Source organism: Xyrauchen texanus, chromosome 7 (genome assembly GCF_025860055.1).
Source record: "Xyrauchen texanus isolate HMW12.3.18 chromosome 7, RBS_HiC_50CHRs, whole genome shotgun sequence".
NCBI classification, from domain to species: domain Eukaryota; kingdom Metazoa; phylum Chordata; class Actinopteri; order Cypriniformes; family Catostomidae; genus Xyrauchen; species Xyrauchen texanus.
The window spans coordinates 20,357,145-20,374,597 of NC_068282.1; the positions used below are offsets into that span (position 1 = coordinate 20,357,145).

Here is a 17,453-nt window from a genome sequence, read left to right on the forward strand (position 1 = left end):
CTGGAAATGCCCACGTTCCCTGCAGCTCCAGCAGACCGGCCCAGATTGCAAACCCTGCGGCAGTTGATTCACCAGCCTGTGGGAGAAGGGAGAGAGAGACGGGGGGGGGGGGGTGTACGTCTACCCCCGAAAACGCCACCTAATGGTCCTCAGCCAACTGGATTGCATCAGCATCGCGATCCTCTGCCAGCACCCACCTTAGACAGTCACCACAGAGCTGTTGGGCAAAGGCAAACGGGCGACCGCAGTCGCTGAACGGCATGGTGCGGAAGTGTTGTCGGTGTTGCGACCTACCCACTGCTGGATGGCCCGCGTACTCCAGGATACTCATGACTGGCAGTTATTGGGCCGCAAGATATGATTCGCAGGACAGAAAGGGAAGCGATCGTCCTGCACACTGGGTGTTGTGCTAGCCCCACGCTTCAGCCGCCTGCTTGAAGAGCTCGATGAAGGCTTCAGGTTCATCTTGCAGCCCGATTTTCTTGAGCGTGATGTTGGGCGTGGCCATGGCCGGTGTCATTGCTGGAGTACTCCTCCGGGCCATCAGGCTCCGTAATACCTGTCGGTCCTCTGCCTGGGCTTAAAGCTGGACCTGAAAACGATGTTACTGCTCCGCATGTAGGTCCAGGAGTGCTTGATGCTGCATCTGATGGATGCCGGCAAGAGTCGTAATGACTTCAGCAAATGGCGAGGACTCCATAACGGCGTTTTCTTCCTCCTAATCCTGAGTTTTGGCACTACTTTCACGGATCTCTCACTACTTTGAAGGAGGAAGCTGAAGCCGGGTGAACAATCCAACGTGAGTTTTTATTTTCCCACTTTTCAGTGCAACAACAAACTTTGCTTTTTAGAATGACATACATAATGGGAGATAATCACTGCTGCATGGGTCTCTCCCTCTCCAGGGTGGCATTCTGGACACCATTTTTATTCCTCTCCAGCGCTCACTGAAACACAGAACAGTTGATAGCTCTTACAATTTCCCACAGATAATCCTTACAGTGCTTCCTCTCCGGCCTCACTCTCCACAGATGTCGCTCGGCCACGCCCACATCACCACAATTTATTAATTTATTGGTGCAACATGAAGCAAGGAATGTCTTGGTGTGCAAATAAAAGTAAAGAAAAGTCTTAGTGTGTAGACAAAAAGTCTACAAATTAAAAACTTGCAAAGAAAGGTTTTATGAGAAGAATGTTTTGTGTTCAAAAAAAGATTTTTTTTTTATATGTGAATGCAACAAACACATGAATAAATAATTACATTTAATTGTTGCTATTAAATCAAAAGCATTTTTAACCAAAAATGTACAAATAAATTACTAGTTGAAAACAGAAAATGTGCCTTAGCAATTGACAAGGCTGTAGGTACATTTTTCAACTGACACAAGGGCAACGTTGCAGGTTAATCAACCAAGGCGGCACAGTTATTGACCGAGTTATTGACCGATAGTAATAGTCTCAATAGTTTCAAATATTAGCCGATTAATCAGCCTGGCTGATATATTGATCATTTACTAAGATAAAACCCTTCATCTGACCATTATTCTCACAGGACTGTTAGTGTGCGCTACTAACACACACACGCAAACTTCATCAAGGTGATTAATTACCACCCAATCACAGTGAGACTCCTTTCTCATTTTTTAAAATTATGCCAGCATATGATCACAGATTAGTTTTTTTACAAGCACCTAAGTCATATCCACACACATTAAATTATATTACTTTTTAATGCAACCATATTAACTGTCCTGCTGTTCCCACTGATCAATATATCCCACACTGCATAACTGCAAAGCTCTGGTTGATTTTCAATGTTACTCACATGATAGTCAGCTGTAATGGCATGACAGTACTTCAATTCTGCATAACCACAGGAAGGCAAATGTTTGAGGAGGGGCAGAGGCAAACAGAGCAGCCTGTATGAAGAAGCTGAGAACAACTATGGTCCATGTGACTCCATAGGCCCTTTCCCACCTACAGTGTGTACTTTTCCTTTAGTAACTTTTTTAGATTCTCTTACGAGGAACTGAACAACCGAGGAGACTTTTCCCCAGCTGCATTCTCATTCCCAAAAGTTACCACGTAGTGACGTAATCTAGTAGACCATTTTTCTTCTTTTGGAACGTGCGATTCAATATAAACAATGACAACAAAATAAACAACACTGACGGAAGATGCCGAGATCGGAGTTACACTTTTGTTAGGGCTGTTTTACATGAGCTTTGGCTGTATCCGAAAACGTAGGCAGCTGCCTAATCAGTTCATGGTTTAAACGACAGTGTTTTTGGATGAATAGTACTCTTAAGGAAACTGGTCCCTGAACAGTTTAAAAAGCACCTTATTTCATCCTACCTCAGCCCCTCAGCTGGAGTGAGAGATGAGACGAGGGATCAGACTACCATGCAGCACATGCTGAAATTAGTGGACAACATGTTGAAAGCACTATAAACCTTTTTATCAACACAATCTTATACATTAAAGGCTTTTATGAATTGACATAAATGACTACTGAAATACTCACTCATTGATTTAAAAACACATCTTGATGAAAGTTACCATGCAGTAACAGGCACGCAATACTTTCCTCATGTAGACTAGATTTCATGAGGGTGTAGTGTACAATAGAGTTAAATTATCCACTCTAGATAAACATCTGATTATTTATATCTGTCATTCCAAGAAAATGTTTGACATAGTAATCAAGAAGTCACTTTATTTCTGTATTGTCACACAGTACAAACATACTCAAAGCGTGTCTCCCGATGACACACACACACACACACACACACACACACACACACACACACACACACACACACACACACACACACTTGTGAAATAGGTGATCCTCTTTATATACTTTGTTGGTTTTATTTTATTTCTGTTAAGGGAATTGTAAAATTAGCACAATCCTCTGAGTAGAATGCTAGCAGCTAGTTGTCTACAATGGCGGCTGTGGACACTCCTTTATCAATGCTTTGTGCAGCATAGGTTTTGACCAATCACAGGCTGCAGCACCTCCCAGTCTCCAACAGTCACTATCTGCCCCCAAACTACCTAATGCAGAGTAGGAGCTAAAAATCCCACAAAACAGCTTAGAGGAACTATAGCTACTCATGTGCGAAAAGACAAAAAGTACTAGTTCCGGGGAAAAGTAACTAAAACAGGCTTTAATACTGCCAGTGGGAAAGGGCCACATGTGACTGGTCTGAAAAAGGAGAACCTCTGTAAATGCCACTGAACAAAGCAAAGAGCAATTCTGAAAAAGCAATTTAACGCAGAAACACAGAGATTGGGGAATGTGTATAGCTACAGCACACATGTTTTGACCTTGGACTTGGGGGAATAGGTGTGTGTGTGTGTGTGTGTGTGTGTGTGTGTGTGTGTGTGTGTGTGTGTGTGTGTGTGTGTGTGTGTGTGTGTGTGTGTGTGCTTCATGTTTCTAAGCAAGAGAAGGTTTCTTAGAGAGAGGTGGTTGATTTTGAGGGGACAGAAACGACCCAATCAAGCAAGATATATTTTCAGCAACAAACAACTTAAAGTTAGAATCCATATTTTTAAAGATAGATAAGGAGCCCCATTTATAATTATTCAAACATAATGAAATTAACAATACATTGGAGGAAAACTGCTTGATCAATTATATGAGGACGTGAAAAATGTCAGTCCCTACTTTACTAAAAATGCCTATTGGTGACATTACAAATACTGTATATTCATTAGCCTACTGTATTTTTATTCCTGATTTCTTTTCCTGTAATTTCCCTTGCTTTACTTTTCTTTCCTTTACACTCAGTGTCACATAACTTCATTACGCTGCATTTGAGTGCATCCAGTTGTCATCTTACAAAATATGTTCTTCTGTTATTTTTCACTTCTAATGGAATATGTCTTGCAAATAATCAGTCTCAAAAGAGATGCTTAAATTATGGCTGTAATTACCTCCAGTTAATTCACCACACTGAAAATGTAAGGTCAAGTTAAGTGCAGTGTATTGTGATATACTGTATTGTGTTCAGTGTGCTCTAATATTTATTTAATAGGGTAAAAATGTATATACTGGGCACAGTATGTTTCATCATTAGAAAGGATACTAGGGTAGTAATATATGCCAAACATAACCTAGGCCTCCATCATCCATCCTTGCCCAGGATGCTGCCAGTGAAAAAAAAAATGTGCCAAATCACAATTGATCAGGTTTTCTTGAAATCATTGAACTGGAAGTTCTATTTTCCGTTGTTGTAACAACCGAATCAGAGCACAAGGAATAGGTGCAAAAATTTGATTGGAACATAATCGGAGTGGACAATATAAATTACTCGTGACTGAATGCGCCAAGGGAAGTGGGCATTACTGATGCCAATCAGCAGCAGGAGATACAAATTCTGCATCACTTGGTCAGAGAGAAAGGCTCAACCCAGAGCTTAAAATAACAATTATTTAGATTGTCAAACAGCCCTAGGCAATCCTTGGTTAGAATTTCCAGAAAATAACACTAGAAGAGGAAACTTTAAATAGCTGGATGCATGCAAATAAAAGGCAAAACTCAACTAACATAAACATTTCTGTTCATATTCATTACAAAGTATGACTGACCAACGCATTCTTATGTGTTATATGTTAAGGCAGTGTTTACTACAACAAAAAAAGATTATAACTGGATATGCAGTTATATTGCAAAGTAGGAACATATAGGGGAAATTCCAAATGGCATTTTAATAACCTTGAAGGGCACTGCAGGAAAGGGATGCTATTTGTAGGGTTGGTTTAACCAAAAACTAATAAAATTAATTCCATCATGAAGGGCCCTAAACAAACAGTGGTCCCTTTAAGGTAGTAATTCTCCCATTAACAATCTCTTATGATCCTGAGTGATTCATTTTGAAACATCAGGGTCCTCATGTATAAAGCTCTGCTTAGGTTTCTTCCAAAAGTGTGTCCAAGTACAAAAGTCAGATTTTGCGTATGTAAAAACGACTGTATGTATGCCAGAACCTGCGCATAGTTCCCTTAATAAACCCTGTCTATGGGAAGATTGTGCGTACATGCACGTGATTCGTTCCCCACCCAGTCTCCTCCCCAAAATAACCATATATGGATTGTACAACACCTATTTTTACTATGCATATCCTCATCTGCATACAATTGCCATACGTATGCATTTCACCATCCAGACACGTGATTACTGCGTTTAACGGTACGGAAAAATGTATTATAAGAAAAAAAGAGTGCAAATGCCACATATAAGGTTAGATACTGCACTGTGAAGAAACATAATTTATTAAGATATTAACTTGTTTTCAAAGAATATATCTTGAATATCCCTTGGCAAAATGTTTTTATCTTTGCAGGCATAAATCTAACCAAAGCAATTTTGCTTCTCAGAAAACATTTTAAATTGTTTTATGGGTGTTTTTATTGAGAAGTTAAATATTTCTTACTGGAAACAAAACGAAAAATATACAAATTATTTGTGCAGCATTGTCTGATATCATCGCATTACTAAGATTTTTATATTTGATTGGTATTTCATATTCAAAAAACAGCTGAATGGCAAATGTACTTTTCATAATGTTTTTATTAGACTAGATCAGGGTTTCATTGCGATGAGTGTCAGAATGAAGTGGAGCAGGCAGCACATTTGATGTGCAATTTTATGTGCATTGCTGTACCTGAGTGCAGCTGTACTACACTGTATCTGATTAGACATGTCTCTCCAATGGTTCATTCGACTACTGAATGTCTTATAGCTACTGTCCATTTTACCGAGCCATTTAACGTCAGTCAGAGTCAAGTGTGCATCGCATTAAACATAATCTTTATTCAAAGGCTGTACTTATCTCAGTACATGATTGTAATAGAACAGAAAATATGTCAAATTAAGAAATGTAATTTTTAGTCAGGCCTACTCTGCATGTTCCTTCTCTATGATATACAGGTGCTGGTCATATAATTCGAATATCATCAAAAAGTTGATTTATTTTAGTAATTCCATTCAAAAAGTGAAACTTGGATAATGTATACATTCATTCCACACAGACTGATATATTTCAAGTGTTCATTCTGATTCTTGATGATTATAACTGACAACTAATGAAAAACCCCAAAATCAGTATCTCAGAAAATTTGAATATTGTGAAAAGGTTCAATACTGAAGACACCGGGTGCCACACTCTAATCAGCTAATTAACTCAAAACACCTGCAAAGACCTAAATGGTCTCTCAGTCTAGTTCTGTAGGCTACACAATCATGGAGAAGACTGCTGACTTGACAGCTGTCCAAAAGACGACCATTGACACCTTGCACAAGGAGGGCAAGACACAAAAGGTCATTGCTAAAGAGGCTGGCTGTTCACAGAGCTCTGTGTACAAGCACATTAATAGAGAGGCGAAGGGAAGGAAAAGATGTGGTAGAAAAAAAGTGTACAAGCAATAGGGATAACCGCACCCTGGAGAGGATTGTGAAACAAAACCCATTCAAAAATGTGGGGGAGATTCACAAAGAGTGGGCTGCAGCTGGAGTCAGTGCTTCAAGAACCACCACGCACAGACGTATGCAAGACATAGGTTTCAGCTGTCGCATTCCTTGTGTCAAGCCACTCTTGAACAAGACACAGCATCAGAAGCGTCTCGCCTGGACTGCTGCTGAGTGGTCCAAAGTTATGTTCTCTGATGAAAGTAAATTTTGCATTTCCTTTGGAAATCAAGGTCCCAGAGTCTGGAGGAAGAGAGGAGAGGCACAGAATCCACGTTGCTTGAAGTCCAGTGTAAAGTTTCCACAGTCAGTGATGGTTTGGGGTGCCATGTCATCTGCTGGCGTTGGTCCACTGTGTTTTCTGAGGTCCAAGGTCAACGCAGCAGTCTACCAGGAAGTTTTAGAGCACTTCATGCTTCCTGCTGCTGACTTTATGGAGATGCAGATTTCATTTTCCAACAGGACTTGGCACCTGCACACAGTGCCAAAGCTACCAGTACCTGGTTTAAGGACCATGGTATCCCTGTTCTGAACTGGCCAGAAAACTCGCCTGACCTTAACCCTATAGAAAATCTATGGGGTTTTTTGAAGAGGAAGATGTGATACGCCAGACCCAACAATGCAGAAGAGCTGAAGGCCACTATCAGAGCAAGCTGGGCTCTCATAACACCCGAGCAGTGCCACAGACTGATCGACTCCATGCCACGCCGCATTGCTGCAGTAATTCAGGCAAAAGGAGCCCCAACTAAGTATTGAGTGCTGTACATGCTCATACTTTTCATGTTCATACTTTTCAGTTGGTCAACATTTCTAAAAATCCTTTTTTTGTATTGGTCTTAAGTAATATTAAAATTTTCGGAGATACTGACTTTGGGATTTTCATTAGTTGTCAGTTTTAATCATCACAATTAAATTAAATAAACATTTGAAATATATCAGTCTGTGTGTAATGAATGCATATAATATCCAAGTTTCACTTTTTGAATGGAATTACTGAAATAAATCAACTTTTTGGTGATATTCTAATTATATGACCAGCACCTGTAGATTATATATGATAGTTCTCCAAACGCAGCGCATCCCAAACCAATATTTCCCATTTACAGCTTATATTTGAATTCTATCTGAATTGACTATAGGCTTGATAAAACTCCTGTTTCAAGTGCTTAACTACATACTTTTTTTTATTCTAAATGTAAATTAAATGGTCTGCACTTATTCGGCACCTTTTAACCATAGTGGTATTCAAAGAGCTTTACAATGCATATTATTCACCCATTCACACACACACGCACGCACGCACACACATTCACACACCAATGACAGCAGAGCTGCCATGCAAGGTGCTAACCTGCCATTGGGAGCAACTTGGGGTTCAGTGTCTTGGAACCGAAAGACCAACCCGGCGATTGGTGGACAACCCGCTCTACCACCTGAGCTACAGCCGCCCGTCATTAAATGAAAATCAGAGTTTATAATCAGTCTGTTCAGTTCATTATTTATCCAGCTGGAGTCGCCAATTCACACACACCAGTTAAAGAGTGCGTACGCACAGTCAAGAGTGTCCATTTTATTTTTTATAAATCCCAATATGTTCCTAAGAAATTGCTTACGCACATTTCAAAGCCCATTTTGTGCTTACACAACATTTATACATCCAGGAATTTTATTTAAGATTTTTACCTGATTACACCCAAGGACTATCAGTGGTTAATATTCCTCACATACTTTCATACCGATATACCCTTGACATCGGTTTGAACTACAACTCAAACTTAAGTCAAAAGTCTAAATTAACACATGCGATTAATTAAAGTTTAACACATACATTTTTCTTTATCGTGATTAAATCATCTACCATTACTGCAGCATAAACCAGCATAAACACTGCTTGGAAGGGCGGAAACTTTGTAATGTGTCCACCTGAAATGATTACACCACAGAAACTAAGCATTTTTCAGCCTAAGTAAGGTGCATTTTAATTACTTAATTACTTTTCATGTGGAGTTCAAAGCGGTGCTTAAAACTGATGCGAATCATGAATGCGGCTTCACAATTGCTGTAACAAAGAGAACAGCCACAGTCTGCCGGCTGATTAATATTGTGGAGAGATTTAATGCCCATTGCAATGAATATGCAACCTATGAGGGGATTAGTTCTTTCAATTAGACAAACTCCCACTTAGACTTTGGTAAACGTCTGATGTTATTTGAATTAGTGCTATTTTAGTGCATTTCTATCTTTATATTGTGGAAGGCTTGGTTTGGAAAATGTTAATAAAGTATTATATTGCTATATGTTGATAAGAAGTATATTTAGAGTCAAATTTCAGCACTTTCATAATCTGCGATTAATCACAATTAACTACAAAAATATTATGGAATCAATCGCGATTCAAAATTTTAATCGAATGACAGCACTAGTTTGAATGCTAAGCTTAATTTTGGAGCACACCAAACACACACATATAAGAAGTAATGACCTCCACCCTTAAGAGTACTCACTTCAAGAGATCTGCCCTACAGCGTAAGGCATGATGATGCTCATTTTGAATGGAGTTCACCTATAGCTTTCCATACTTTTATTTGAATAAAAATCAGTCAGGACCATGGTTCGAATTACGTGGGAGCCAGTGGGAGCTGAGCTCCCATAGAAAGAGGATGAGCTCCCATGAAAGCAGTAAAATCATGCACCTGTGGGGGTCTCTAAAAATCATCAGCACCATTATTTTAAATTACAAATAAAGCATTTTTTCCTTAAATATATTCCTTCAATGTTTATGTTAACCCTTTTGCACGTATGATCGATCAACACCGGTGTGATTAGAACGGTCAGTGCATCACGTGATCAACTGCTAAATTCAAACGTGCTTTCGCGTTTTGGCTGGCGCTGAGCCAGAGACAGACGCGCTCAGTGCTGCTGTCATGTATCACAACCGTAGACAGATCAACTGTTCTGTGTTTTCAACCAAATAATGTTTATTTTAGGTTTCAGACATTTAAATACACATAAGTACTAGCAAAAAAATATTTTGAGTTTGTAAAATACACACTGATGTCTAGGGAAGCGGCAATAATAATCCTTTCCATTAACGTTACGTTACAATAAGACACGTTTTCATATCAGATACACATTGTGTAAGTAGCTTTACATTTTACTCTATTCTTCTCCCAGTTCACCGGCCACTTACATTCATGTATTTCGTGAGAAGTTGAGGAATTGACGTGTTGTAAAATAACATGGCGCCGCCCCTCGCACATACAGCTCAACTAACTTAACGCGATCGTTATAAAGGCGTTTAAACAACAAAACACATCCACTTGCACATATTTGACAATCGGAATATCAGTGTTTCATGTTATAGCTAATACATTTGTGAATATTTTGTATAAAAAAGGAAAAATGACATAAAAGCAGATCATCATTCATTCAGCGCTGTGTTGTGGTTGCGCTGTGCAACGTGACAAGCAATGATGCGTCACCATGGAAACATTGAAGTGACAGGTTCTAAATAACGGTCACCTAGAATAACTCACGCTGGGGGATCAGTTAGAATATTTTAGAAATAGTGTAAAGATCAGAACCAGCAACCATGCCACCAAAAATAAAAAGACTGCTACCAACATCAGGTACAACTTTGGCAAAATTCGGGTTTATTTCAAAAAAACAAAAAACATCATCAGAGGACAGTCTACTCGTTTCTCTACTCCTGCACTGACGTGCGGTCTGGGTAGGCAAACTAGCACTGACGTGCGGTCTGGGTAGGCAAACTAGGCACTGCCTACCCTGCCAAAATTCAAAAATAAAATGTTTATTAAAAAATAAACTTATATTTGTATTTTTACTTTTTATTCTTGTGATGTATATATGCAATATGTGTGTTATTCCAATTGTTTAGACGTTATGATGACAAATGTAGCAGTTACGCATAATCAACTAAAAACATATGGTAGAATAAGCAGTGCTTTTACGGTCCATTCGTTGCAGACGACAAGCGGAAAACCCATGTTGCGCATGCGCACTTCGATCCTGTATTCTTTAACATGTACGGCAAAAAGCACAAATCTGCTCTGCCTTTTGACGTAAATATGTTATGCCCGTAATCATCTCCGTTACGTATCAGACATGGACCAATTAAAATCGAGATATTTCTGGACATTTGCGTAGCTAACGTCATTACACCACAGCTAGCGTACATGCCTAATCCCCGCCAAATTCAAAATGACAGAACACCGGCCGTAATCACGGAATTAGGAAATTTTATAACCAAATATGAGTTAATTGCAAGAGGGAGGTCTACGCCAGCCTTAGATGGCTAGCACAGCACAAGGGCCCAAAAATTATCCGATCATTTCAAACTGATTGGTATGTAAGAAAAGATTGGCTATGTGGCTGTTCTAACAATCAGCGGCTGTACTGCTATCCCTGCCTGCTTTTTTCAACCTGTCAGACTGTTTGGACTTCAGCAGGATATTGTGATTTGAACAACCTTCCAGCAGCTTTAACCAAGCATGAAAAGTCGTCAGCTCACATCCAGTGTCAAATTACACAGAAAACCTTTGGAAAATCTCGGATCAACCTTGCACTTGATGAGCAAAGGAAGCTGAATATAACCTACCACAATGAAAAGGTAAAGGAAAACCGTGAGGATTTGAAGGATCTGATAAATGCGTAACGTTCACTGTTTACGCGCTTGTGTGTGTGTGTGCGTGAGAGAGAGAGAGAGAGAGAGAGTGTACACGATATACATCCTGATTTGTACATTTCTTGATATGTATATAACGTTTAATGTTATTACGTATTATTAGCTTAAACAATAAATCAGGTAATCTGGCTTTCATAACTCAGTGCCTAGCCTCTTTAAGACATCACCGCACGTCACTGTACTCCTGTATTAATAAACATTGAAATCAAAAGAATCAAGTGCAGTGTTAAGCAATTATTTATCACACACACCACGCCTGCTTATAGGCTACTTTTTTTTTTTTTTAAGAGACCCCCACAAAGATGAAATCATAATTCGAACCCTGGTCAGGACTACAAGACAAACACACACACACACACACTCTTAGGTTACTTACTGCAGGTGGAGTCTGCTTCATCCGACTCGTCTGGACACTCAGGTTCTCCATCACACCTCCAGCGGGCTGGGACACACTGCCCATTCTTACAGGCAAAGTCTGTTGTGGCACAGGTCTTTTTTGCTGTTAAAAGAAAGAGTGGAATATAAGAACAGAGGTGCATTCTATACTTACGCAATAAGCACCTCAAGTTACTGATATTTTACCATGGGTAAGGAGTTTTCTTAGGGACGAAGTACAGTGGTGTGGTAAAATCCTTCATGGATTCGAGTGGTTTATTGATTTTATAAAACAGTGGCAACAGTACTATAACAAAAAGTTACTAATAAATAGAGTTACATTTATTATTAATAGGCTGATTGTGATTGCCAAGTAACAAAGCAACTAATTTAAAACAGAATGTGCAGTCACATCTGTGTATTGGAATTGACCCAATTAAGCCAAATTTTACATGTTTTCTTATATAAATGTTAAAAGCCTTCCAATAAAATGAGTATTAAATCAAAGATATGTATCTCATCTAAACACTCATGTGTTTTTTGATAAAATTACAAAATTAAGTTACTTTATTTAACTGCAAACATCAAAAGTCTGTAGTGTGCTTATAAGGAACACATGTACCTACGCCCTGTGTTCTTAATAAGCCCACTATACTTTTAAAAATGTTGTGACAAGGAGGAGGGCGTGGCCACGGCATGATAATGCACAGCCAGGGCTGAATCGGCTGATCAGCAGGAGAGAGAGATAAAGGAGAGCCAGAGGCACGTGGCTGTGTTGCATGTGTCCTTATGTATTATGTATTATGTTGTTTTAAGTAATTTAATTTATATAATTAAAGTTTATGTTTACCGTTCAGCCGGTTCCCACCTCCTCCTTGCCCATCTTTACCGGTTACAAATGTAAATGCTTCACATTTACTCAATTTATTTTATTAATTTATTTGTAGATTTAGACTTCAAACATCATAAGTAAATTATATCTTTAATTTCTGAATCTCACATTCCTTATAATATTGTTCTGTTTTTTTTTCCTCCCTGGAATGAAAACATTCAGTATGTAGCATTGACAAGGAGTTCAGATTAATATGATGTTCAATGGGTTATCTGCTCAGAGGGCTTATTTTATTTTTATTTATCTTTTTATATTTCAAAATAAATTACTAAGTGCTTATTTGGTATGTGAGCTTAATTGGGTCACTTCTATAGTCATACAGCAGAATTGAATGTGGCTCATCCAATAAGACTGTACTATAGACTTTCTTTAAAACAACACAGTGGAACTGAAACAAATGCAGGTCTGTCAGGCCAGCACACTTTAAAATATATTCTGCAGGAGATCCCCTGACAATCCTGGTTCATTTCACAGATATACTCCAGATATAAACTCTTGACAATAAATGTTCTGGTGTAGAATCAAAGAGACTAGTACCTGAACAGCAAAAGCCTCATGCTTTTGGTTCAAACAAAAACAGAAAAAACCACTATGCAACTAGGTGTACAATGTTTCTCTGTTGTTTCTACTTGTCGTGTTTGCACTTTAATTGGTATGAGTCTTTGAATGAACTGAAGAAACGGCTGTATTGGGAGCAATTACAAAGGCACATCATTGTGAATATAGGATCCCTTGCTTTTGTTTGTGTATGTGTGTTAATAAAGACTGATTGCTTTATTAAATTTGTGGCTATAGGTTAAAACAGCCTGAAGGAAGAATGATTGATGATCAGTAGTCAGCTCTCTGGGAGGCAAGACCAATAAACAGGTTTATCAGGCAGACAGGACACAAGAGTTTAGTACTGTAAGTACTTAAGTTCTCTAAGACCAAATACTATTGGTCTGCCATGGTACTTTTGCTATACCCACTAGGTCTAATTCTATCAACAGAACAATTTAGTCAAAATGAGACTAAATCTACATAAGTAAATCTACAAAACAGAAGTATAAAATGGAAGAAATAATATATGCTCCTCCATCAAAATGTAATATAAAATGTCAGTAAAATCCAATAGATAATAGTGAGAAAAAAATAAAATAAAAATGAAAACAGCTAAACATTTTCAAACAGCCATTAAGTTGACAGAGAAAACTATTCTTTGAAATTCTTCTCTGGAATAGTAAGCAAATCCCAGGCCCTTTGCCCCCATCAGAACAAGAGGATTTCATTTAAGTCTCCCCTATCTCCCCAACCAAGCAGCCTTACACTGAAACAAGTCTAGAGATTTACCATCTCACACATCACAGAGAACATGTTCCCCAAAGACTTCAGAAAGAGGTGGTCAGTGAGTGCTGAGAAGCGGTTAATAATCAAAGATCCATCTCTAGCTTTATCACAAGGACAAAACGATACATTGTCAAACCCTTCATTAATTTCAAGCAGAACATAATTTTCCTGTTCCTAAAGGTGCAGTGTCGGGCAGCTCTTTTCAACTGTATGTGTTAAATACTGTATGTATGTATATATATATATATATATATATATATATATATATATATATATATATATATATACACACACACACATATACATATACATATATACATATACATATATACACATATACATATACATATATACATATATACACACATACATACATACATACATATATATATATATATATATATATATATATATATATATATATATATATATATATACATACACATAAACTCACCTAAAGGATTATTAGGAACACCTGTTCAATTTCTCATTAATGGAATTATCTAATCAACCAATCACATGGCAGTTGCTTCAATGCATTTAGGGGTGTGGTCCTGGTCAAGACAATCTCCTGAACTCCAAACTGAATGTCAGAATGGGAAAGAAAGGTGATTTAAGCAATTTTGAGTGTGGCATGGTTGTTGGTGCCAGGCGGGCGGTCTGAGTATTTCACAATCTGCTCAGTTACTGGGATTTTCACGCACAACCATTTCTAGGGTTTACAAAGAATGGTGTGAAAAGGGAAAAACATCCAGTATCGCGGCAGTCCTGTGGGCGAAAATGCCTTGTTGATGCTAGAGGTCAGAGGAGAATGGGCCGACTGATTCAAGCTGATAGAAGAGCAACTTTGCCTGAAATACATATATATATATATATATATATATATACACACACACTCACCTAAAGGATTATTAGGAACACCATACTAATACTGTGTTTGACCCCATTTCGCCTTCAGAACTGCCTTAATTCTACGTGGAATTGATTCAACAAGGTGCTGAAAGCATTCTTTAGAAATGTTGGCCCATATTGATAGGATAGCATCTTGCAGTTGATGGAGATTTGTGGGATGCACATCCAGGGCACGAAGCTCCCGTTCCACCACATCCCAAAGATGCTCTATTGGGTTGAGATCTGGTGACTGTGCGGGCCATTTTAGTACAGTGAACTCATTGTCATGTTCAAGAAACCAATTTGAAATGATTTGAGCTTTGTGACATGGTGCATTATCCTGCTGGAAGTAGCCATCAGAGGATGGGTACATGGTGGCCATAAAGGGATGGACATGGTCAGAAACAATGCTCAGGTAGGCCGTGGCATTTAAACGATGCCCAATTGGCACTAAGGGGCCTAAAGTGTGCCAAGAAAACATCCCCCACACCATTACACCACCACCACCAGCCTGCACAGTGGTAACAAGGCATGATGGATCCATGTTCTCATTCTGTTTACGCCAAATTCTGACTCTACTATCTGAATGTCTCAACAGAAATCGAGACTCATCAGACCAGGCAACATTTTTCCAGTCTTCAACGGTCCAATTTTGGTGAGCTCTTGCAAATTGTAGACTCTTTTTCCTATTTGTAGTGGAGATGAGTGGTACCCGGTGGGGTCTTCTGCTGTTGTAGCCCATCCGCCTCAAGGTTGTGTGTGTTGTGGCTTCACAAATGCTTTGCTGCATACCTCGGTTGTAAGGAGTGGTTATTTCAGGCAAAGTTGCTCTTCTATCAGCTTGAATCAGTCGGCCCATTCTCCTCTGACCTCTAGCATCAACAAGGCATTTTCGCCCACAGGACTGCCGCATACTGTATGTTTTTCCTTTTTCACACCATTCTTTGTAAACCCTAGAAATGGTTGTGCGTGAAAATCCCAGTAACTGAGCAGATTGTGAAATACTCAGACCGGCCCGTCTAGCGGTGTAGAAAAAGGGCAAACAGCTCCCAGAGAGAATGGGCTGTCACATCCACACATGCACTTATTCTCTGTTTCTATCAGACAATCGAGCTGCAGACAGCGGGGGTGAGAGACGAGCGTCTCCGTGTTAAGAGTGCGCATCAGCCGGAGGAACTTTAAATCTCTCCCGTTCTCGACTCCCCCCTCAGATTGGGTCTCTTCCACGACTGGTTGAAGCAGCTCTGACTGCACAGAGAATGACAGTTTTGGAGTTTATTTACATGTCACGCTCCTGTATTATATTAACTTGAATTATTGATGAAATAAGATATATCGCCAAGCTGTGTTCTGTGTTTTCTGTGTTATTTTTTCTGACCACCAGTTCACTGTCAGTCTGCTCGGCATCCATCTTCACCTGATTTCCACACTGCACACCGGAAACTCACATGACCACATGTGCCACCCCCTAAACTGAGACTGACTGGTTATCTTTTTATTAGCGTTGTAGAAAATGGGCAAACAGCTCTCAGAGAGAATGGGCTGTCACGTCCACACATTAACTTATTTATTTAATAAAATCACAGCATTTGCCTTCATATAATCGCACAGGCTGACATCGCGATTGCGATATGATTAATCGTGCAGCACTAGAAGTGAGTGGTGCAATTGTAAAGCTTCGTTAACATGGCTTTAGGACTCCGCTGCGGAGTATTCATCTGGCAAATGTCCGCTCCCGTGCCAACAAAACGAACAAACTGCTTCTGCTCTCTCAAACAAATAAGGACTTTTCTAACTCTGCTGATCTGTGTTTCACGGAAACCTGGCTGATTGAAGCCAAATCGGATGTAACCGCATTGAAGAAGATGTGCTGTCCTAATTTAGAACGCGGGAGTTTTCCCCGTTCATTCTGGTGAGTGTTTATACCCTGCCACAAGCATGTGTGAACGCAGCATTGCAACAGCTAGCTGATAACATCACAGACATGGAGCAACAACACCCAAACTCACTTATTATTATTCTGGAAGATTTTAATAAATCTAACCTCATCCATGAATTGCCAAAATACAAACAACACTTCACATGCCCAACCAGAGGCAGAAATATACTGGACCACTGATACACCACTGTAAAGGATGCTTATCGCCCTATCGTCTTCTACCAACCTACAGGCAGAAACTTAAATCATCTAAGCCTGTATGGTCTGTAAAGAGATAGACTAATGAAGCGAAGCTGGAACTACAAGTCTGCTTTGACTGCACTGATTGGAGTGTTTTTGAAGCTGCAGCCACAGACATGGACGAGCTCACAGATACGGTGACATCATACAGTATATCAGTATCAGATGATGCTTACAGAAGTGGGGATAAAACATTGTACATCCAGGTCAGAAATACACTAAGGAAATCAGAGTGGCTAAAAGAAGCTACTCTGAAAAGCTGAAAAAAAAATTCAGCCAATGATCCTGCATCTGAGCTGGGATAGGCTCCAGCCCCCCGCGACCCTGTACACAGGATAAGCGGTTGACGATGGATGGATGGATGGATGGATGGATCCTGCATCTGTGTGGAAAGGCCTGAGAAGCATCACCAAGTACAAGACACATCCCCCTCTCTATGCAGAGAGTCAAATATTGGCTGAAGAACTGAATGTGTTTTACTGCAGGTTTAAAAAGCCCAGTCACACACCCCTCCCCCACACCGATCTTCACTTCACACACACATACCAACACCTCCAGGAGCCCCCTCTTGCTACTAAATCTGCACTTATGATCTATGAGGTGGATG

The 17,453-nt window shown here is 39.5% G+C and overlaps 1 protein-coding gene across 1 annotated transcript in view; it reads right to left on the reverse strand.

Annotated features, from left to right (window-relative positions):
* Positions 1-17,453, reverse strand: part of lrp8 (low density lipoprotein receptor-related protein 8, apolipoprotein e receptor) — a 221,455-nt gene that overhangs the window by 104,370 nt on the left and 99,632 nt on the right. The window contains exon 3 of the mRNA XM_052131165.1: positions 11,560-11,682. Coding sequence (XP_051987125.1) covers positions 11,560-11,682 — 123 coding nt within the window. The remainder of the gene's footprint in view (positions 1-11,559; positions 11,683-17,453) is intronic.